This window comes from Symphodus melops, assembly GCF_947650265.1.
Source record: "Symphodus melops genome assembly, chromosome: 21".
NCBI classification, from domain to species: domain Eukaryota; kingdom Metazoa; phylum Chordata; class Actinopteri; order Labriformes; family Labridae; genus Symphodus; species Symphodus melops.
This window is the reverse complement of record NC_136711.1, coordinates 6,550,370-6,573,500: the sequence shown is the minus strand read 5'-3', so window position 1 is coordinate 6,573,500 and position 23,131 is coordinate 6,550,370. Positions and strand designations below refer to the sequence as shown.

At 38.8% G+C, this 23,131-nt stretch overlaps 1 protein-coding gene across 14 annotated transcripts in view; it reads left to right on the top strand.

The window, feature by feature from the left end:
* Positions 1–23,131, top strand: part of cacna1g (calcium channel, voltage-dependent, T type, alpha 1G subunit) — a 166,518-nt gene that overhangs the window by 30,683 nt on the left and 112,704 nt on the right. For all 14 annotated transcript variants that reach the window (XM_079372658.1, XM_079372670.1, XM_079372669.1 and 11 more), the window contains exon 3: positions 8,742–8,839. In XM_079372658.1, coding sequence (XP_079228784.1) covers positions 8,742–8,839 — 98 coding nt within the window. The remainder of the gene's footprint in view (positions 1–8,741; positions 8,840–23,131) is intronic.

Genomic DNA, 23,131 nt, shown 5'->3' with positions numbered 1-23,131 from the left:
TCTGATTTAACACTCTGTGGCTGGATTTGTCATGGAGAGAGACAGAAAGGACAACTAAGGAGGAAGTAGAGGAGTCGGGAGGGAACTGGAGGAAGGGTGATAGATTGACAGAAAGAGTCCGTCAAAGAGAGAAGAGAGAAGCTGAGGCAGTCAGATCGATTCATTTTGTCAATTGGTTATGTGGTCTGATTTTGGAGGTCAGACGCCACAAATAGAAATACTTTTTTCTTAAGCAAGTTAGCATTTAAATTCTGTGACATTTGAATTTTTTTTTTTTTTAAACGTAAGAATGTTCCTTATATAAGAATGCTACCTATCCTGCTTTATCTTGTACGAAACAATCTTAAATAATGCAAGACATCTACAGGTTTGCTCGATAGAGGATAGGTTTCTGTTTTTCAGCACTCACAGACCTAAAGCCGTACAAGTTTCTCAGGGAAGTAAATGTTTAATGTGGAAAGAAGCAAAAATCGATCAAGTCTAAAATTGCCTGTCTTAAGTCAAACTCGCACAAATGCAATGTTGTAAAGAAGAGTTTGGCTTCAAATGAAGAAGATAATGTTGCCCCCATGACCTCGACTGAGGTACTAAACATTTAAGGTGATCATATGAACAAACCACTTTTAATTTAACAATGATATATAGACATCTTAAATGCAAGCTTAGCATCTTTAACTGGCTTTAAATATTCAACACATCCTCTTGGATTTCAGACCTGTGATTGAGTCTCAGTGAGAAGCTCAGAACACTTATCCTCAGTGTCTTCTCTTTTCTTCTCTTCATGATTTATTGATGACTCTTTGAATCGGCTCCATCCCAGTTTAGCAGGCAGAAGAAGACGGAAAATAATGTGAGGATGGAAGAGGAAGTGTGTGGGTGGCAGACATGTCAAGAGGGAGGGAGAGAGGGAGACAAAAGTGGGGAGAAAGGTATTAAAAAACTGTGGAAGAAAGGAACACACAAAATGCTGTTAGAGATGCAGAACGAAAACTGAATGACCTTTTTTAGGAAACCAGAAGTAATATTAAATCTAAACATCTGTTATTACTTTGAAAAGTTAATTATTACCAGCACTTTTACTTGCTGCCTTGTAGCAACACAATTGTATTTTACTCTGAATCTTAAATGGCCACAAGTTGCTGCTGTTAGGACATGATAACCTGAGCATATCAGAGCAACAGGAAGCACAAGGAAGCAGTTAGCCTCTCTCTGTGGTGAGTTAAAAAAAATACCAACAGCTCTGAAGCTGACAATTTGTCATGTTGCATCCTGGCTGTGTAGAATTGCCTGAAAGGATTTCAAACTTAATCACTGAATTCCAATAGTTAATAGCAATAAATGCGTTATTTTGCATTTCAACACTTTTCATTTGTAATAAATGATGTACAGTATTGTTATTGTTGTCTTGAATTGGAAACAATTGAATGCAAAGATGTGCTAATGAGCGTGACTTTTATTGCTTATTAAGTTCATAAACAAAAACATGACGCCCCTCACACCTCAGCCTGCCACAGTGTTATTGTCAGTTGCCACCCATTTAGCAAACCGCTGTAGTTAACTTGTATTTAGTTTCATCCACAGGTATGTAGTGATTCTGTGATGCTCCAAGAAAGTGCTCTGCCAGCTTTGGTGATATATTTCCCCGCTGAAAACCTACCTCAACCTGGTCGGCTATGCTTTTTAGGTGGTAGCTCAAACTCAAGTATTTCTCTAACATTTTATTTCTGACTTGATGATAATTTAACAACACAGGAGTTGTTTTGAGTGTAATGAGCCGTTCAATAGCACAAGTGCTGTCTCATTGTTTACCATCTCTGCGCAAGCTGAGGTGGTAAACAATACAATTAAATAAACGCGTTAAATAGCACATTTATCACATTACAGTTAATACTAAGAGCCCTAGCGAAGATATATGACTGGGAGTTTTATGGGTACAATTTTTTTGCTGGACTTCTCTAGGTTCACATAGTCATATTATTTTCTATTTGCTGCAGCCAGAGACAGATTAGCTGTTGTCTTCTCTCTCCATTCAATATACTTTGCCAGGCTAAGGCGTCCCCTTTCCATTTTTATATATTAATCACACAATGATTGATATCAGTTTTCTCGTCTTACTTTCAGACAGAAAGCAAATTAAGTTTATTTCAATGACAGCCATATAGGAAAGAGAGAGAAGAGAGAGAGAGAGAGAGAGAGAGAGAGAGAGAGAGAGAGAGAGATGGAGAAAGGACACAGACGAGGATACAGCATCCGTGAACAATGATGGCCATTAAATAAACTGTCTGCAGTTGGAAATCCATCAGTGGGTCTCTCAGACCCCCCCCCCCCCCTCTGTAAGCTTCCCTGTACAGCAACAGAACAGGACTGCTGTATTTTCTTGTCCTGACGTCCTTATCCACCTGGGTTCTCCTCCATTAGCTAGATTATCTCCCCACTACAAGTGGGTCAGCAGATCGGCAATATGTTATCAGTCAGCGGTTGGAACAAGGGAGCGTGGGAGGTTAGAAAGGGCTGCTGGGAAGATTGAATAATGATAAAGATATCAAGAGATTTGGCTAAAATATGAGCAGAATTTTGGAAAGTTTCACAAGGATGAATTTGCAAGGTAAACAATGTCTATTGTCAAGCAAAACCCCAACGGCCTGCTCGAGCCACTGTTTATTTACACCAAATTAATCCCGCTTTCATTAATCATTCCTCAGACTCCCTATCCGTGCACGCAAAGTCGATACTCACCTTGTGCGAGCAGTGGCTTAGCTGATCAGGTTCAACTCTACTCTTTTCTAATTACAGGAAAACCCAATCTTTATCCTACTCTCTGCATGTTTGCTTTTGCTTGTTTGCCTGTGTGTTCTTCTGCTTGTCCCTCTTGTTTTCTCTTTAAAACGAAGATGCTGTTGTACAGCCTTTAAACAGCATATCATTTAAAAAAATTATAACAGTATGGATACTTTGTTGATAAATGTAGAGGATGGATACTGTGCAGCCTCATTGTATATGAAGGCATTTATCCTTTAAATTGCTTTATTTGTTTTATGTTGTGAACACTCACAATGCCCTGCAAACTCCAAACAGCCTCATCCCCTCTTTAAGTTATCCCACCTTTAAAAACAATACATATATATTAACTAACCCTAACCCAATGTTAATATTGTGTGAGATTAGATCTCTCATTTGGGGAGAATAGAAAGAGACCCTGAAGTGTCTGGTATACTCAGAAAGAAAGCTTGAGTCCCAACAAGTTGTTTAACATTTGGGTTAGATAAGCAGCAGAGTGGGTTGATGGTACAAAGTGTTGATGATGAAAGGCTTTCAATCTGATTCAGCATGAAAACACTCCATCTGTCTGTTCTCTGTGGTTTTTCCTCAATGCATTTCTCCCTAATGATGCCACATGCACTTACTCTGAGATGATCAGACTCTCATCAATACACTGACCTGGTATTGTTTAGACATCTATTGGTATTGTTAGCTGCCTCTATTGTGCTTAGATAGACACATCACTCACAATTACTTTTTTGGGACATTGGGACAACTTGCCTGTCTCTGATGCAAACAATACATGACTCATATCAGAGGTCAGTACAGCTGTCTTGTTGCTTTATAATAAGGGATAAATGACACCACAGGATATAATCGGCATCTTTAGTTGTATCAGGAATTAAAGAACAGACTTATTATATGATGAATACACTGTAAAGCAGCCTTCAGAATGTGGATCTATCCACATTCTGACAACTGAAAGAAAAATTACCCGACTTTTGAATCAAGGATTTAGTTTCCTAGAACTGCAAATAACTGCTGCTTGAAAACATACTGAAGTTCTCATGACTTTGGATTGACGTTTCATGCTCCAATGATTTCACAACAGGATGCAAGCATTTTGTTTGTAAACGTCCAAAATGTTCAAATACCCCCCAAAATATTTTAAAATGAGAGTACCATGGAACTACATGAAATAAGGATTTTCTTTCCAGCATATTGGGGGGAAAAGTTATAAAAAGACTTCATGGTATGAATTTGAAAGTAAACAGATTTTATACGAATAAATAGTGCTCTGGTCTGGAGCAATATGAGTGATGGCCATTGGGGAACTTGGGAGGGGGGCCTTAAATGGAATGGGAAAACTAGGGCTAGTGTGATTATCTATCAGAATCAGGTTTTATTGCCAAGTACATTTACACAAACAAGAAATTCTCTTTGGTGCATTGGTGCCGTTTGTTATTGAGCAGTGCAAATATTATAAATCAACTAAAACCCTCTGAAATCTCACTTTAACTTCAGTTTGAGGAAGTTTTCAAAATAATTTTTTATTTACAATAGTCAATGCTTCTTCCTGGTTTTACACATAAAGTGTACGCACTCAGCCATAGGCCCAAAGTGGGAGCACAGAACGCATGATCTTTGGACGTGTTTTTCGGATGATTCACTTGTACAGTGTGAGCTGACGTTCCACTAGTATTCTATGATAGGATAAAAAACGTGCAGAGTCTCTACATACATTCTTGCCTAGCCTCTGACACTGGGCAAGGGGACAAACAATATGAATTTGGATATGAATACAAGTGTCTATACATAATGCTAAATAGGTTCAGCAGTGGCTGTGCATTGTATCTGCTTGACACATATTTTTTTCTGCCATGGCAAATACAAGTATTGCAGAACCGACAAAGCCATTTGTCAGCCTGCCGTGCAGAGAGAATAACCCATCTGTTATTCAGCAAATGTATTTTCCACATTATTTATCAAATAATTCCTTGTTCAAACAAACTCGCCAACCTCAAATCAGGCATGACAAATGAGTGGACTCCATTAAATATGTCCATTCAACTCTTTTTTTCCAAGTCTATCCGTGATGATTTGCAAAAAAATGAACAAATAAACCCATGAGGTTCCTTTTACATCCATATGACCATTGATTTTTACAATGTATTAGCCTGTTAGTATAATTACCACACAATTAAACTATCAATTCCTTCTCATTTATCTGCCAGATATAAGAAATGAACATTATTTCATTATTTCATCATACACCAACAAAGCAAATGCTGCAGATATATCAGTTAAACATTGAACACTGTTCTACATTAACAAGCTGACGTGCGTACTATTATAGGGCTTTTTGGGTGGCATTTTGTCAAGAGTGTATGTTTGTCTGTGCACAACCAGTTCCAAGCTACTGTTGCCATTGTTTTCAGAGGAGGTGCATCTGGAAATCTGTGTGTATACCATCCTTCATGTGCCTGGCTGCTTGCTGGCACAAACATGCATGTTCACACTCGGTGATAAGAGAGGGTGGGCTAGGAAACAAGTGGTTTACACGGCCAGAGGAGTATGTGTGGTTTTGTTCACACACCTCTTTGGGAGCTTTTCATATGTGGACGTCTATGAATTTCATTACAGCCCTCTGTAAGATTGTCCTTGTAGTGATCCCTCTATATCAAGATGTACACAAGTATCATGTCAGAGTGGAAGACAAGATGTAAATCTATTTCTGCCCTTTACTCAGTTGCTGTGTGCAAATCTGTTGTTTGCTTTAGTTTGGGAATTCTCCTCACGCAAACTCCTTCCAAGGTCGGGCCTCCCCCATCCTCTCCTGCTTCTCATTTCTTAGGCTCCCACTGCCCTTCCCTGCAACAGCATCATCAACACTGGCACGGAGTCTGACGAAAGCAGAACAAAACTTCCTGTCTTTTCCATAGTTTGTTTGATACACTCCATTTCTCCTTGGCTGTTTCTTCATTCCAGATGGGGAGAGATAGGTCAGTTTTCACTGAGCACACCAAACGTCATCTGGCTCTCATAAGGGCAAGCAAGTGTTTTTGCATGGACTATTGTTCAACAGACATCTTTCATCATATCCTTTTAAGTTTGTTTATGTAACTATGTCAGACGAAAAAATACCCTAATATTTATATTCTATTGCTCTCGAGATTTATAGTGTGTCTGTGGCCTTGACAGATGACTGTTCACTTTGGTATCCTTCATAACGTAACCACTTATTTTCAGTAAGAAGTATAGTGTTCAGTTTTGAAGTCATGATTTATTCAATATTTTAAAGCTTCAATAGCATGCTCATCAGACTATACAGGAAATGATATTGTCTATTGATATGCCTGTCATCATCATAGATGTGCCACCCAGCAGGGATTGGCATTTACAATCATTTAAATTCTAAAATACTCACGTTACCTTATGGATGAGTACTTGCTGATTATATAACGTATATTTTTTTCCGTGAAAGAACTCCATTAGACCCTGGCATCCCAATGGTCCACAATGTCTTCTGCTGTGTCTTGCCCATCACTGCTGTGTGTCTGTCGGACAGCGGTCTTCGAATCCCAGTTCTGAATGAAAGGACACATGATGGTAACACATGAGAGCTGTCCACCATTCTGTATGAGCAGACATATTGCTGTTCTGCATAATTCTGCTGCATCTTTTCAAATCTCACAATTGTTGTTCGCCATGATAGTGGCTAGTTCTCCTGCTCAACAAATGCCATGTACTTGCTGAATCCTTCTCCTTTAAAGAAAACTTAATGGGAGCCTTTCTCCAGTCACTGTTATTTTGTTTATTAGCTGGTCTGGTCATAGGGTTCATCTTCAACATACTGTAATCACTTGATATGATATGTGATATATTTTTGTCCTTTTTCGTTTCTTTGTCTTTTTTAATTCTAGTCTAAAGTGCAGATAAGCCATGTTTTTACCTGTCTCTCCTTCATGGCAATTGTTTGTACGAGTTTATGTGTTCACCAGTTTTGTTACCACAGAATTGTTATCACACAACTGATATACAGATGTATACAATTTACAGAGCTAAACAATAAATTGTCTATTCAGCTGAGAGAAAAAGGGCGACTTGGCTCAGTTGGTACTTTGGGAAATTCTACCACTGGAAGACTGTGAGTAAAAAGTACAGAAAAAGTACAAAAATGCTGTTTTATCTTGCACCAGTTATACAAGCTCATGACTATTTACCATTAAAAAAATGGGGGATAAACAACGACAGGGAAACACGTCTCCATATGAGTGTATGACAATTTACATAACATCTGTAAAGATTACTTGGCAAGTCATGATGTAGTGCATATAATCAGACAAAGCTGAAAACGTTGGACTTTTTGTCCAGGGCAATCTTAAAGAGATTTTTAATCTCAATGAGTTTTCTTCCATGGTTAAATAAAATGTCTATTTGTGGTAAACAAGTATCCTGAATATGCAATTATCTTTTGTGGTCATTTTTATTGCTCTGGCAAACAGATTTTACATTTGTGTTTTGATGTTTGCATCTCTTTTTTTCTGTTAATTCAGATGTGGTCTTCCCGTTCTGAAAGCGTTTTGAAACTGGATGTAGATGTTCTGACACCTCCTGGCAATGATAGTTTTTGATGGGATATTGACAAGACAGGTTTTCTCTGTTTATTGCTCTAAAAGGGTTTTTCTTTAAAAGTTAATATGTTTTTTCATCAATATTCTAGTGGATTATTTTTGAACTGCCTGTCTGTGTGGCCATTACTGAACATTGCACAGCTGCTGATGTGATTTGTCTGATCCCAGGGACTACCAAATACCGTTAGCTCTGTATCCCTCAGCTGGTGTAAATGGCATTTTTGTACTGTTCTGTTAACTGTTTAACCATTTAGCTTCTCTCTGTAGGCAACAGGCCATCTGTCAGCTTTGAGTATGTGTGTGTATATGCAAAGTGTGTGTGTGTGTGTGTGTGTGTGATTTTCTTTTGTGCTACTTCGGTGTAACAAACCAGAAAGGACTCATACTGGGACACCTCACGGTTACACATCCATTAAGGGAGTTTCTTGCACTTAAGGTGACCAACAGGATTGCACATGCACACTAACACACACATACACAATCTCACATGTGTTGTGAATTTGTCAGAAAGACAGACTTGGACTTGGGTCGAGGAGGGAATTCCTTCATCTGCATGCCTCTTCAGGCTGCACATGTGCTCAGCATCTGCTCTATTCACACACGCACACAAGGAAAGAGAGTGGGAGAAGCGATAACACTGATCAAGAAAAAAGACAAAAACATTTTGTCGAGCATTCAACAATCACTCTTCCTTCTAAGCACTGTCCTTCTAACCTCCCATCACAACTTGAGAGAGGTTTTAAAGAGCTGTTGGAGAGGCTGTTAAGTGTTTGTGCTGTCTCAAGGTTACAAGGAAGACTCCTCTGACACTCCTCTTTTATGTACAGTGGATGCCACATCGTTCTGTCAATGACAAGTGAATTAACTACTCTTGACGTCTCAAAGGGGATGCACATATGCCGCTTGCACCTTTGAAGGTTGATTGTGTGAAGGTGCATGTGAATATATGCATGTGTTTTTCAGGCACACAAACATTGCGTGTGTGCGGTGTTCCATATACAAGAACAAACACATGCAGCTTTGTGTTTTTCTTACTTTCTGCTCTGTTTGTTTCAGTCCAATAAGCATTGGAATGAAAGCATATTGTTTGCCAGAACACATGTAGTGCAGTTGTCTTGCAAGAATGTAAATGTGATTCGGTACATTAGAGGATTAATTATAACTTGCCCAGAGAGTGGGAAAGCATGTAATACATGCAATATATAATTGGATACATACATTTCCCTTACATTTTCTGTGTCCTTATTCCCTGAGAAAGTTCTGCAGTAAGCAGAGCTGTAATAGCAATTAAAAGGTTTGTTGTTGCTTAATTTAAATGTGTTATCTATTTCTCTCCATATGTTGCAGGATGTTGGAGTACTCACTCAACCTGCAGAATGTCAGTTTTTCTGCAGTGAGGACGGTTCGTGTGCTGAGACCACTGAGAGCCATCAACAGAGTGCCTAGTAAGTTAACAGTCAGACCCAACTGCCTTTCACACTTAGCCTCTCTCATCAGACTCTCATATATTCCTGTCCTGTCCTCAGGAGACAAGTGAACTTATTTGATCTCAAACTTAGGACAGACTGTAAACAAACTAACACAAGATGCAACTTTTTCCGAAAATATTGATTTAGGCCATCGTAAATAATTCTGAAAATACAAATGTGTAAGTCTAATAGTGTGAATGGTTAATCAAATTATTTTAAGCTTGTTTATACAACAAATCCATGTTGGCCTTGTAAGATTAAATCCTGATCGAAGTTGGAGTTTCAAGATTCACACATTTTAAAAACCCAATGCTGTTCTGAGACTTGTCGGAATGAGAATGATGTGGAAACTGAAAATAGGACATACAGTATGGGAAAAAAATAACAATTCCCATGTTGAAATAAACAATAAAGTTTGTTTAAATAATGCTGCAGTATATATGCATCCTCATAATTGATAAAAGGCAAAACCATATACAGTAGATTATTTGTGAAAGTTGGCTGTAAATATTTAAATCCCCTTGGATAGAAGATAAAGAAGTTCAAAGAGTGGGTGCAACACTACACATACCATATAGTAGGGCTGTTGACAAAAATACATCTTTATTTGAAGCAGAATAATTATCATATAATGTTATCTGCTGTTTGAACATTGGTAGTGTGCTGGAAATAAAACATACAGCCATGAGGGTGGTTATTTGTGTACAGTCTTTGACATACAGACTGTCCAGAGCAACCTGAATATTTGTGTGTAGGTTTAATTTTTTAGATTTGTGTTTGCCTTTTAGAAGTTTGTTCTGAATTTACACTTTAAACTAGGGACTTCCTCTTTTTGGCTTGGTAAATTGCAAATTTAAATTGTTTGCATTTTCTCCTACCAAGCTAGGGCAGTAACGCCCCATATTGCATATGAACATGCAGTATGGGGCGTTACTGCAAATGTACTAAACGGACAATACGTTGTTTTGCACAACACGCAATCTTCACTGCATGCCGTAAGTAGATCAGATAGCACGTTTTTTTGCATGTACATGTTTTAAGACACACAAACCTTTTGTAAATCAGTCCATTGGTGTATCAGAATTCTATCCTCTGTCAGGGTACCAATATAATTGGTGATCATGCAGGTGGACTCAGTTGCTACATACCACTGGAATGCAGGTCAGGGCCCTCCTATACTTAATATGCTGCCTTCACTTTGTCTCAGTGTTTTGGCTTTTCCAAGACAAGCATCTTTGGAACAAGCTTTATATGTAATTTTCCAACTCACTGCCTCTTATTAAAAAACTGGCTTTCATGCTACACTCACAAACATACACTATCACAGTTAATAGTTCTTTTGTCTTCCTCCCACCTCTCATTCTTTACACAAACAAATATTCCTAGCACCCAACTCCTATTATTTCCACCTCCCATGTTCAGATACTACTACAGTTTAATCAGCACTGATTAAATTATACTGAACACATTTTTGTTAAAATAAATCCTAAACACTTTATACCACTCAAAGGTCCTCTCTGTATATTTGTCATTACATTATTCCCACCCCTCGCAAACCTTTCATTTAAGCACAGACCATAATTGTGTCATTTGCCACTCAATTCCTCAGAGGAGATTGCAAGAAAACGAAGAATGAACAAGATGTGTGTTTATATGTGTGTATCTTTGTTGAAGTATTTAGCTAATGTAAGTGTATGAATGGAACATCAACAACCTCTTCCTAATTCTCTTATCCCTCTGTTGATGGCACTTCCAAACCTCTTCTGAAATCACACCCTCTTGTCAATCAAAGCGTGGTAGGGATCCACCACTGCTAATTAGGAGAGATGTACATAAGCACAGACAGTACACAGTACGCTCATTTAGCATCCAACCATTTCTCTTCCGATCCACAGGACTAATTGCAGCATGTGTGAATGATGTGGTCTGGTTCTCGCCCTGCAGGGAAAATGTCAGGCAGTAGAGTGTGGGAAGCTTGCAACATTCAGCAAGTTTCTTGTAGTCTTGTCACAATATCAAAATGATGACTTAGACACCATACCTGCCCAAAATATCAAAACTGAAATGATACCAAGGCAAAAACTGAAAACACGAGGACAAGTAATGCAATAATACAATGTTAGTCCTGACATGACAGAATAAAGGGCTTCATAAATGGACAACAGATGATAAGTATTTCCACTAAGCATTTTTATAATCAATTTATTAGTATTGTAGAAATTTACTTTTTATTGTAGCTAGGGGTGGAACTTTACCTTGTTAATTACAATTAATTAATTATAAGAAAATAATGTGTTAAACGTTTGCCTCATAAACTGTTTGTCATAGCTTCGCGCTGGCTTTGTGCTAGCTCCACGACAAGTACAAAGAAGAGGCATTTGCAGTCCATATGAGACCAAATGACTGGCTTCATGACCAAAATTAGTAATTCAACATTTGATAAACTCACAAATTCACTCGCTAAAGCTTGCCCTGGACTTTAGACCACTATTAGTTGTAGAAGATAAGGGATTAGAAACTGTGCTACAGATAGCAATGTGCGATCCAACATTCCAGCTGCTGTGCAGAAAACATATTTCAAACAAGATCCAACAGCTTTATGAAACTGAGAAGCAAGTAAAATTGGATGCATTGCATTCATTCATAGACCAAAATCCATTGACATTGAGAAGTGTTGCTTTTTAGGGCAAAATTGTTATGCAGTTGAAATGCGATTAATTTCAATTAATTAATTACAAAGCCCTGAGGTAATTAGATTTTTTTTTAATCAAGTCCCACCCCTCATTATAATTGTGTAGTTTTTTGGAGTCTTTCTCAAACTTTCTGTTACACAGCTGAAAGTAAAGGCTGTCTCAACATGGTGGTTGTTGAATTTGATTTGCAGCTGTTTGTTTGCCTTGTGGGGTCAGAGGGATGTGTGCATTATGCTAATGTTAGTTTCAATAATTTAAAAAATCAGTTTGATAGTCTATAAAATCAATAAATACAAATGACAGTAACTTTAAGGCTGTCACTTCTTTATATAGCTAAAACCTAGGATTCTACTTAAGTGCACTCTTAAGCAGTGCACTTAAGTAAAACACAACAAAATACATCTCTTTCTCTATGAGGGTATTTCATTATTTCATTTGCTAATTAACTAGTCACTCTATTAATTCCTTGAGAAAGTCAGCATGTCTGTTGGAGAGATGCTTTGCCAAATTAGACATGTTGGCTCCATGTCTGTGTGGTTGTAAAATATCTATTACACACAGACTTTGTGGTGTCTGGGGGGTTATCCTGACTGTCGTCGATGTAAGCGAAATAATGCTGTTTTCACTTGGTAAATCTGCTTTGTCAACAAGCTGTGGACAGTCTGCAAGAACAGCATCTCAAACTTTAGCAGCCATGGCTATAGTTCTGCTTCACACCATGAAATAAAACAAATGCCTGGTAGGAGTGACACCAGAGTTTGGAAGAGCACACACACAAACCCCCTCATCTGCAGGGAGTTAAAGCAGAGCACGAAACATACAGACAATCACACTGCCTCACGGTCCCACTTGGAGAATCAGTGCTGTTATTAAAACGCTGCCATTCATAATCTATTGGTTTTATTAAATGGTGGTAGTTTATTGTTTTCATCTGAGTTGTGTGTTTTGGTTTAGCACTATAACTGGATTAATGCCACTAACTGTAGATTTTTCCTGATCCATTATTAAGCAGTTGTGTGGTTTAAAAACAGACAAGGTCCAAAAAGGGAGAGAAAAAACCCCCAACATTTTGCCGTTCTTTTTTGCTTAGATTTTTTAATATACTTCATTTATCTCAGATTAAGCTGATTTACAAACAGCATCTATAGACATGCATTAATGGAGATGTCAGTGTGGGGCTGCTACACACTGATACACAGGGAGCAAGCTAATGCAGTTAGTTTTATTGGAGGCGTATGAATGTGTATGGACAGAATTAGTTACTTCATAATGTCATCAGTGTGTGAATGGATAGGAGTGACATGCGTTGTAAAAGCACTTGAGTATTCAGTAGACTAGGAAAGGCGCTTTACAAGCGGAAGTTGATTTACCATTTACAAAAGAGGTTTAGAAAAGGCTTCAATTCAGAACCTGGTACAATGATAAAGCGTGAAAAGATCCATAGGTTCATAGTTGTATCAATGCAGAAACAAGTATATCTGTTAAGTAACTTTGAAAGTACCAAACTTCTATTGCTATCTGTAATGTAAGACAATGTAGCAGTTCAGACTGTGATCTAAAACCTCCAACCCGTCAAGTGGGCCGGCCCATGTCGAGTGAGAGGTCAACCAGGAAATTATCTAATTAAATCAGCACAGAGAGAAAATAAAGCTAAATGAAGATACAAAGTCAATGGGTAGATTAAAACGGCAAACAGACAAGGTCACATGTCAAGGACAAAGTTCTGTCTGATAACTCAAATGCCTCAAATTCCTTGTATACGTAACTGTATTTGGCAATAAAAAACCATTCTGATCTTCCTGATTTACTGGTTGAAAGAACCTCTTTTTAACTGAATTTACTGTAGTGTAAAGAACTATTTCATATACAGTAGATTAATACATAAATAAAAAGAGGTTTTAAAACACTTGAGAGCAGACAAATAAAACAGGTTGTCACATTAATAGATGAACTGTGTGGAACAGCTTTTCATGATTCTCTGTTAACAAGGAGTTGTCAGGTTGAAGTTTGAGTGCAGCCCAGTAAATCATAAAATGACACAGTGTAGATATGAGGTACATTTTAACTTCAGATGAAAACAGAGTCATGGCTTATATAGCTTATGATGCAGACAGTGCTGCATACCTTAGCTGACACACTGTCGATGCAATAGCTCATACAAGCTTGCTCTCATAACTCAACAGGGTTCATTTGAATCTGTCAGTACGAGGCAGTATAAACTTTAAATCTTCAGCCTTAAAGTTCACTTTCTTTGTTGATATTCGTTCACTGCTGAAATAGGACCTTCAGATGCTTGAAGTCTGAGCGTTACACCTTTCTGAAAAGGGTATTGGATGTGAAGGCTAGAGTTCATCTGAAAACATACACACTCAGTGACACACACACACACACACACACACACACACATCCTCAGACTTTTATTAATAAACACATTTTTCCAAGGCTTGTTTCCACGTCTGTGGGTCTGGCATTGATTGACATGCTAACATGGCTGAACCGTCAGTGGAAGCGACAGATACATTTTGCAGGCTTCACCCACAGGCTGCCAACAAAACCGATGTCCCAGGAGGTGTGTCACCATCACATCACACATCACCCAAAATCTGCCCCTTGATTGGATTTCACCCTATTTAATACCAGCCTGCAGGGACCTTAGGACTTTTATTGGCAACATCAAGGCAGACACGAAAACTTGTGACAAACCCGTATGTGAGTCTTTCACACATTGGAAACATTGGAAGAAGCAGAGAGAAAGCAAAATCTCTCATCTATATTGGCTTAATTATTGAAAACCCACTCTCTACCCTTTAAAAAGTATTCTGTTATTGAAATATTTAGCATTTTATTGTATATTATCAGAACATGCTACTTTTGTGACCCCGATTCAGCTGCTAAGAAATACATATAAAAGCAAAGAGCTTTTTAATGGAGTTTTAGTTTCAGCTTGAGGGCAGTGAAACATAGAAAACTGACTTATGAATGCTGAAATGTAATTGTTCCATCTCTGTGTTATGGGAGTAAAGGTGCCATTGTTATACAGAGAAGAAAAATAGGTTAATCTATATCCTCAGGCTAAAATGCTACATTATTTAACTTTAAACACTTCTGTAAATTTTTTCCCCCAAGTCACACGTGTTTTTGGAATATGAAAGGACCTAGTTTCTCACCAAGTGTCATGTGTTCTTGAGGCCTCACCCGCCAACCCCCGTCCTGTTGGCGGGGGTTAATGTATTTTCCCATTTTTTTGTTAGCCTATTGCCAAGTCCAGTAAAATAACTGCACTGAATGCATTTATAAAGCCCAGTTAACAAGTCATAGAAAGTGTCTCAAAAAATATTATTTAAGGATTTTTTTCATAGCAGAGTTTTGTAAAATGGCACACAAAGCCATTTTCCAGGATGCACTCCTGAAATTTAATGTGAATGTTAAGAATATATCAGGCAAAGTGCCCCTGCAATCTTCCTGGGTTGCTTGTTCACATGACCGCATAGCCAGTCGATCTCAGGGGGCAGGACATGAAGTACAAAGAATGATGTAGGAGTGGTCGAACGAAGCAACACAGTTTTTTGCTGCATATCACGTCTTTGACATGCAAGTTTAACATATTCATGATATCAACCAAAGAGTGGAGAAGAACATACTGGTGGACCGAAAACATAATGAAGCGTTAGCTCCATCACCCCCTCCCGCTCACTGGTGCTGAATTTTCCTGTTTATTTATTGCTGCGTTCTCATTTCAGCTTACCTTGACTTCACACAGAAAATTAAGGGGCTTCCAGGAACAATTTGGGTTAAATGGATCGAAAAATGTTTGCGTTCACACATACAGTTCAGATTAACAGGAGTTTTGTCTATGTGTGAAAGCATAAGAAAAAAACACATCTACTGAGGATTATTATTTATTGGAGACAACAGATTACCACAACATGGAACATGGGACATGGAGTTTTATAACATTAGGATTAAATGGAAAGATACAACTGGTGGAACTTGATTCAAATAAAGAATGCTAAATATGACCAATCATTATGAAGGCTTTTGTTAGAAACAAAATCCAAAGAGCTAACACATCTTTTGGACTTAATTTAGACTCAATGAAACTACACATTTTGACTTCCATACTTGGTTCACTGTCCATCGTAAAAAAAATAAAAAAAACAACAACAAACAAAGATAAGAGAACAAAGCTGTTCCCCTAGCAAGTCCCTCAGCTTTGATCACTCAATGTTTAATCTTAGACAGAAATGTGTACAAATGTGTGTTTAATTCACATCAGTGAAAACTCTACTCGGTTGTAGATTAATGAGCTAATTATCACAGAATCACAAGATGTGCTTATATGGAAATTAATGGATTGAATCTATTGTTTTTAATTATGAGATAATACTCTCTGAATTAAGAGTATTAAGTTGCTAGTGGTTCAACACCAGCACCTCAATCTTTCTGTTTGGACACATTATTTTCAGCAGTCTGTTGGGTCACTACAGTCAGACAGAATGTATTTAAGATGCATCACGTTATGAGTGGAGCATTTCTTATTGGCGCAGCTGATTCTGACTGTTTAGAGTGGGGTTTGCCTCTTGCTTGCACATAATTGACAAACTAATTACAATATCATTGTCGTTACCTATCACCAGTCTGATGTCACTTTCTATATAAGTTATAAAACCAAATTATACAAAATAAAAGTAATATTGCAATACAGACTCACACACACTATTATCATCATCAAGAACTGTTTTTCATACCATTTGCCTATGAACAGACCGGCAGTGTTTGCACTTGCTCCAGTTATTTTCACCCAAGTAACAGACTGTTTTGTCTTGTTCGCCACGCTTTGTTAGACCCAGTTTTTGAGCAGCCCCTGCTTCATGCACACCGTCTTGTACATTCCTTCAGATAAGCCCTAAAGGCAACAACAACACAACAACATCGACCTCCCAACTCCCGGTGTGCACCTGCCCTCTTTCTCCTATAGCACATTGTTTGCAAGGCCTCATTACTGTAATTAAAGAGGCAAGAACGACCTAGCTTCCTTTCTACGCAGGGACTACAAGTTTCCCCTTCTGCCGTTGTATTGTTTTCTGAGGGCGAATGGGAGAGCCTGGAGGAGTCAGGGGACGGCTTTGATCCGGGGGTTCCTTGCTTGAGAGTTGGGAAGCAGAAATGAAAGACTGATAAGGTTAGAAGGAGTTCAGAAGAGGAAGTTTTTTGCTTGAAGCAGAAAAGGTCACAGAGTCATCCTTGCTCTTTTCTGTCAATCTGAAAATGAAAGGTCTTGTTAGTCAAATCTCACTATGATAAAGAACACTCCCAGAAGCTCTAGGCATGCCAGTGATCTTTGGTTCAAAGGAGAAGAGATTTAGTTTTACTTTGTTTTTTTATCTAAATTGTTTCAGTTCAAGTTTTACCCTCGTTACAGTTTTTTAAGGCTTGAAATTTAATTCCTTTATCATTTGATGCGCTACAGTACAGAAATCCCAAATAGCCTTCAGACATGTTGGCAAGCCTCCCCCACAGAGCTGTGATATGTCTAAGCGAATTCAGTAAAAACTCTGTAAAGGCAGATTTTGAATGACTAGATGCAAAAAGATGGGGCTGAAAAATGTTCTTTTAAAAAATAATACTGTTAAGAGTGTTGATATGAAGCAGTTAACCGATTGTACAGTTAATCGTAGTTTATAACGTCAAAGTTAATTAATCATAAAGGCTCCGCTATGCCCCATGTTTCTGTTGTCCTTTTTAAAACAGGAGCCTCAACATTAGTTACGGCGCAACCTGCACAAAACGAAAACAGAGTGACACCAGCTGTTGTGCATCAGTAATACATGGCATCCTCTTCAAGCTACGCCACATTTAGCTTACCACGACAGAGCGAAACTGCAGCAAAGCTTTGTATCAACAGAAGTGAAGTCAACAGTGTGGGAGCATTTTTGGTTCACCAAGTATGACCAGGAAGTCATTCATGACAAGAGAGCCCGTGTCTGGAAAATGTGTTGGAAAAAAGTTTAACTCTCACAGTGCAGAAATTGAAGCAACCTTATCCATAAACTGTGGGATCACTTCTTTTTGCTAATGAAAACAATATGGGGACATCTGGAATGCTAAAGTTGAAGCTTTAAAATATTCTTTTTACAAACTTATTGGTGGCATTACCATTGCTACTTCCACTTTTAATAAGCAATCTATGGCTGCACCCAACAATTTATTTTTATAGGTGAGAATCTCAGCTCGCCACGTTGCTAAAATAAAATCAGTGTAACCAAGGTGTTTAATCTGATACGATGTACAGATAAATTTAAAAAAGGGTGTCGTTTTTGGAGAGGTAAAGATTTGTTACTTCAAATAAGTTGAGTATATATTAAAGTAGCTTGGGGGGTTGCTCTGTAAGTGACGACTAGCACAATTATCAGCAAGAAGCCAACTGCCAGAGCAAACTTTACTGAGGCTCCCATGATTGGGAACGTTGGCAGTTCCATCCTGGGCTCATTGGTCTCCATGACCTGCTTGGTGAACCTTTCAATCTCCTTCTACGACATGCTGTAGTTATAACCAGATTGTTGGAGAATAACTATAATCTCCAACAGTTTGTAGTATAGATTTTGTGTGATTTCTTTATATAATGAAAGATTGTTAGTATATTTGCTCTGTAAGTCTTAAGCTATAATGATACCAACATTTCCCTATTACTGCAGAGTTATAACAATTGCTCGGATTAAAAAAAGACTCAGGTGTTTAGTAGATTAGTCTCACATTAACAAGAAAAGCTTCAACTTTATTGTCATTACACATATACAAGTATAGCGCAATGAAATGAAGTGCAATAAGCAGAAAAGTGCAGAATTTACAGAATAGATACAAAATTTAAATTATTGACTATGGATGGAGGGTCTGTTTTGTCAGAAAGTCCATAATTCAGTGACGGAGGGAGGTGTTGAAGCCCATGTTTCCAAGCTTATCAACAAACAACATTCTTGCATATGTATCGTTATTGTCCAGGTGTATGAGCACAGAGTGCAGCGCAGTGGAGACTGCGTCCTCTGTACTCCTATTGCTGCGGTAAGGGTCCAATGTGGGTGGGAGGCAGTTTTTCAGGTGTGCTAGGACCAGTCGCTCAAAGCACTTCATTATGATGGGTGCGATGGTTAGCTTGATAGCATCATCTGGTACTCCGTTGTTTAGCCATGTTTCCGTGAAGATCATGATGTTACATTCTGTAATTCTCTTGCTGTTGATGAAGCGAAGTCTTAACTCATCTATTGTTCACCAAAGACCGCACGTTAGCAAGACAAATGCTGGATAACATGAGCTGATGTTGATGAACAGCACTGCATCAACACTGCATTAACACTTTAGCTAACACCCTCTCCCGGTTTTGTCTACGGTCTCGCCGCTGCCTACGAGCACTTCAGCCCGGCCAGGTTGAGTGCGTAGCCTCGGGTGTTTTGGCAATCTCAGGGATGAGTTGAAGATTGTTGATAAAGTCTCCAGGGAGATGTAATCCGATGTCCAAAAGTTCTTGTCAGGTATAGGATGTTAAAGTGAAGCTGTTCTGCACGAACAGACATAAGATTAACAGGAAAAGTACTGCAAAATTGCAAAACTGAGCGAGACGCTGGGCCTCGCGATATGCTTGCGCCGCCATCTTGGTCAATAAAATGATTCTCTGTTGAAAGGTAGGGATTGTGTGTATAATTTTGGACTCAGTTCAGCCTGTAAAACATCATGTTGTAAACCGAAATTAGTTTTTAATGTCTGCATGGTCAGTTTTGATATTAAACTGAATCAAGTAAAAGGAATTGTTAAACCTAAATTCAGAGAAAGAGATGAGTTCACCCATTGTTAAAGCCCCAAACGGTTAGTTCATGACAGATCAGAACAGTCAGGCAAAGAAAACAACAGGTTCTAAAGCAAAGCAGAAAAATATAAAAAACATCTGAACTATAAGTCTGATTACGGGTCACGTCACACATGTATTCAGAGTCACATTTCAATTCCAGTGATGTCTAGTCAACCCAGTTTGGAGCCACTGACATGGAAGCAGTTACCATTCACTCAGAGCAAGAAGAGACGCAGGTGTACACTGGCGCTCGACTCAGAAACCCCATTAGTTCACAGTACAGAGATTACAAAACTGGCTATGGCCTAAACTAGACCTGGACAGGAGAGCAGAGGAAGCAGACCTAATCTGCCTGCTAACAGATGGCTTCCCAATCACACACAGCCACCCGCCTGCCAGCCGTGTTGGAATGGAGTGGCCGCCCACAGCGAGGTTGGAGAGGGCATGCAGGCGGAGGAGGATATGATTGTTATTAAATATGAAATGTCGATCACTTGGAATGAACACACTATTCAGGTTAGGAGAGGCTCAGGGGATTGGTTCTCTTATCTATGAGACAAACAAAGGTTTCCTTGGTATATCTGTTTGATTATGGTTCCCTGCATTGCTGATGCACTCAAGTATGGCTTATATCCCCCAGGTGTAAAATGCAAAGTATTCAGCTTGTGCTTTACCAAGGGTCTTTCTCAATGTATGCATCCATGTGTCTCCAAATGTCCATCACTCACATAGTTCCTTGGTTCTCTTCTCTCCCAGAGATTTAATTATTTGCAAGAAAATTAAAACTGACTCACTGCATTAGGTTTAATAATTTTCACTAAAATTCATACCCTTTGTGAAATTTAAGCTGTGATATTATTTGTAATGGGCAGTGTTGTTAACATAATTGTGATGCGTTTTTAAGCCCTGCACCATTCAAGACTGTATTTTAACTAAAAGATACATTTTGTTGAGCCATAATGTTGTTCGAACATTATAGATGTATTGGTAATCCAGAGAATTCAGGGCTCAGAGTACAAAACACTTTATTCTATTTGATAGTCATATCAAATAGAGAAAGAAGATTAATGAATGTTTCTATAGGAATAACATATCTCGTCTGTCATGAGAAGACTGTAATCATGACTGATTTTCAACTTGAAGCTCAAGCAAAGACCTTTATTGCGGCTGTGGTGCAGTTGTTTGAGTTGTTCGTCTCTCAACTGTAAGGTTGGGGGTTTGATTCCCATTTATCGATTTCTTGGGCAAGACGCTCAACCCCAAATTGCTCCCTCTGCTACATCAGTGGCATGTGAACGTTATTGGATGGATAAGTTAATACTGATTGACATGTTACATAGCATCCTTTTCCATCAGAGTGGGAATGAGTTGGTGAGACCTGTATGTGTATAAAGTGCCCCATTGGTTTTTTTCCCCCCATGGTTTCCACTGTGTTAATGCCAGCACTGGGTAGTTTAAGTATTATTGTAAACTGTGCAGATGGATCTTTGCTCTGGATTGCAGCGTATGAAACCCGTCAGAGTGCCTTGGCCTGCAGCGGACACTAATCCCAGCTGCCTTCTCAATTGGGCGCAGCTAAGCAGCCTCCTAACAGCTCAGCACATTACACGATAAAGACAGTCACTTGAAGGAGCTGCTGCTGAAAGTGTGCTTTGTACTTTATGGTATATGTGTGTGTGGATGTGTGAAATATGTGTTTGCCTACAGTAAAGCAGTGGATACAGTGTGTGTATCCGCCCTGCTCATTAACAGAGAAGGAATTACTGTAAGCAGTAAGTCAGGTCTGTCAGAGTGTATTAGCCTTCACACCTCTGTAACTGCAGTTGAATGCATCAGAATACTCGTTCTTTATGATTTCAGGGTCATTATGTTAAACTATGGAACAGCAAGTGGTAACAAAATCGCCACAGGCTACTGTATGACTCACAAATTCATTCGCACATAACTCCCTGCAATGGATCGCTTTTCTGGAATGGTGACATGATGTCCCTCGTGTTTATAGCAGTGCAGTATGGCATTTAATAACTTTTCATTGTGTGATTATAAAAGCTTCAAACTGACACTGTCTTTATGTCTCACATTTTGTTTGTATGACTCTTAAACTTGTAATAAGCATTGCATCCAGAGAACAATTTGGCAACTATATATGACACATTGACATTACATTGTATTTTAGAAGTCTCAAGAATCATTCAAGAAAGTGTGTTTTTACGGCTGTCACTTTTCTCCTCCTGTTTCATATTTAGATCTACTCCTTTGAGAGAATGATGCTGTGAAAGACACAATCCAAACAAACGTTATCCCATTGATGCCCCTTACTGTCACCCATTCTTCTGTCCTTCAGTAGTACCTTTGCTGTTTCTGCTTCCTTTATCTCCTAGCTGTCTTCTCCTTGGCTTGTTTTCCACATTGTTGCAAGTCTGCAAAATCCTCTGTGTTTTCCTGCCATCTTCCAGTATCAGGAGTCTCTGTCTCAGTGTGTGTGTGTGTGTGTACCCACATGTTTTTTTTGTTTGTTTTTTCAGAATCTATCCACAAATGGGAAAAGTTTCTCATGCACTTTGTTACACTTCCAGCTAGCTCAATATTGATAAAAAGAGTTTGAATGTAAACAGAATTTCGATTTTCAACATGTCATCAATATTAGGCAGGGAAATCAATACTACCAAAACCTATCAAGATGCCATACACATTATATAGACTGTTTAAAAAAAGGAATATATACGCAAAACACAGGAGAAAAATGACGACAACTTTCAACAACTTGGAAACACTTTGAGTTCATCAAACAAGGTCTCACTCATCACTGAAGCTTCATCCTAATTTGTTCCCCAGTCAATTGCTCTGTAGGTGCTTCAACAGGAACTGTTCCTGCCTCTCCAAATACACAAAAAACTCTTGATCTGTCAAACGATCCTCATTTTTCACACCTGATTTACAGGGTCACCGTTGAAGGGTAGGTTGCAAGAGATGCAAGGAAATATAACAGTGAGAAAGGACAAAAACAGGGAAGTAGGACAGTACAAAGGAGATGAAGGAAGGAAGGAAGGAAGGAAGGAAGGGTGGGCGGGCGGGCGGACTGACTGACTGACTGACTGACTGACTGTCTGACTGACTGACTGACTGACTGACTGACTGACTGACTGACTGACTGACAGACAGACAGACAGACAGATAGATAGATAGATAGATGGTGCATTAAAACAAGTGCAAAATCTGAGCTGCAACAGAGGGACACAGCCAGATTTAGCAGAGGGGGTGTGTGGGTGGCAGGAAGTGTTTGTGTGTTGTCAGAAACTTGAGGGAACACTGTCCAGAGCTAACAGAGGCCTGGATGTTCTGCTTGAAAGGAGAAAAGGCGAGCCTTTTGCTGTGGCATTATTTCAGAGCAAACTGTAGGTGTACTGCTGACACACACTCAGGCTACTAACAAATCTCAGTACTTCCGTTTGACACAGGAATCTGGTGTCTTATCCAAATGTATTTTTAACCTTTATTCATCCGAGGAAGGATGTTGCTAAGCACATTTTCTGTTTCCTACAAAGTCCTGATTAATATTTATACAGTCACACAAATTCACACCCACAACTGACACAATGCAATAACAGGCTTTCTCTTCCTCTTTGGCTTTGTGCTTTGCTCATATGCACTTTATTAAAGCAGTGCAGAGATCATTATCTGGTGTATCACTACCTTTTTCAACTACATAACTGCATTTCTTTTGTCTCTTTTTTC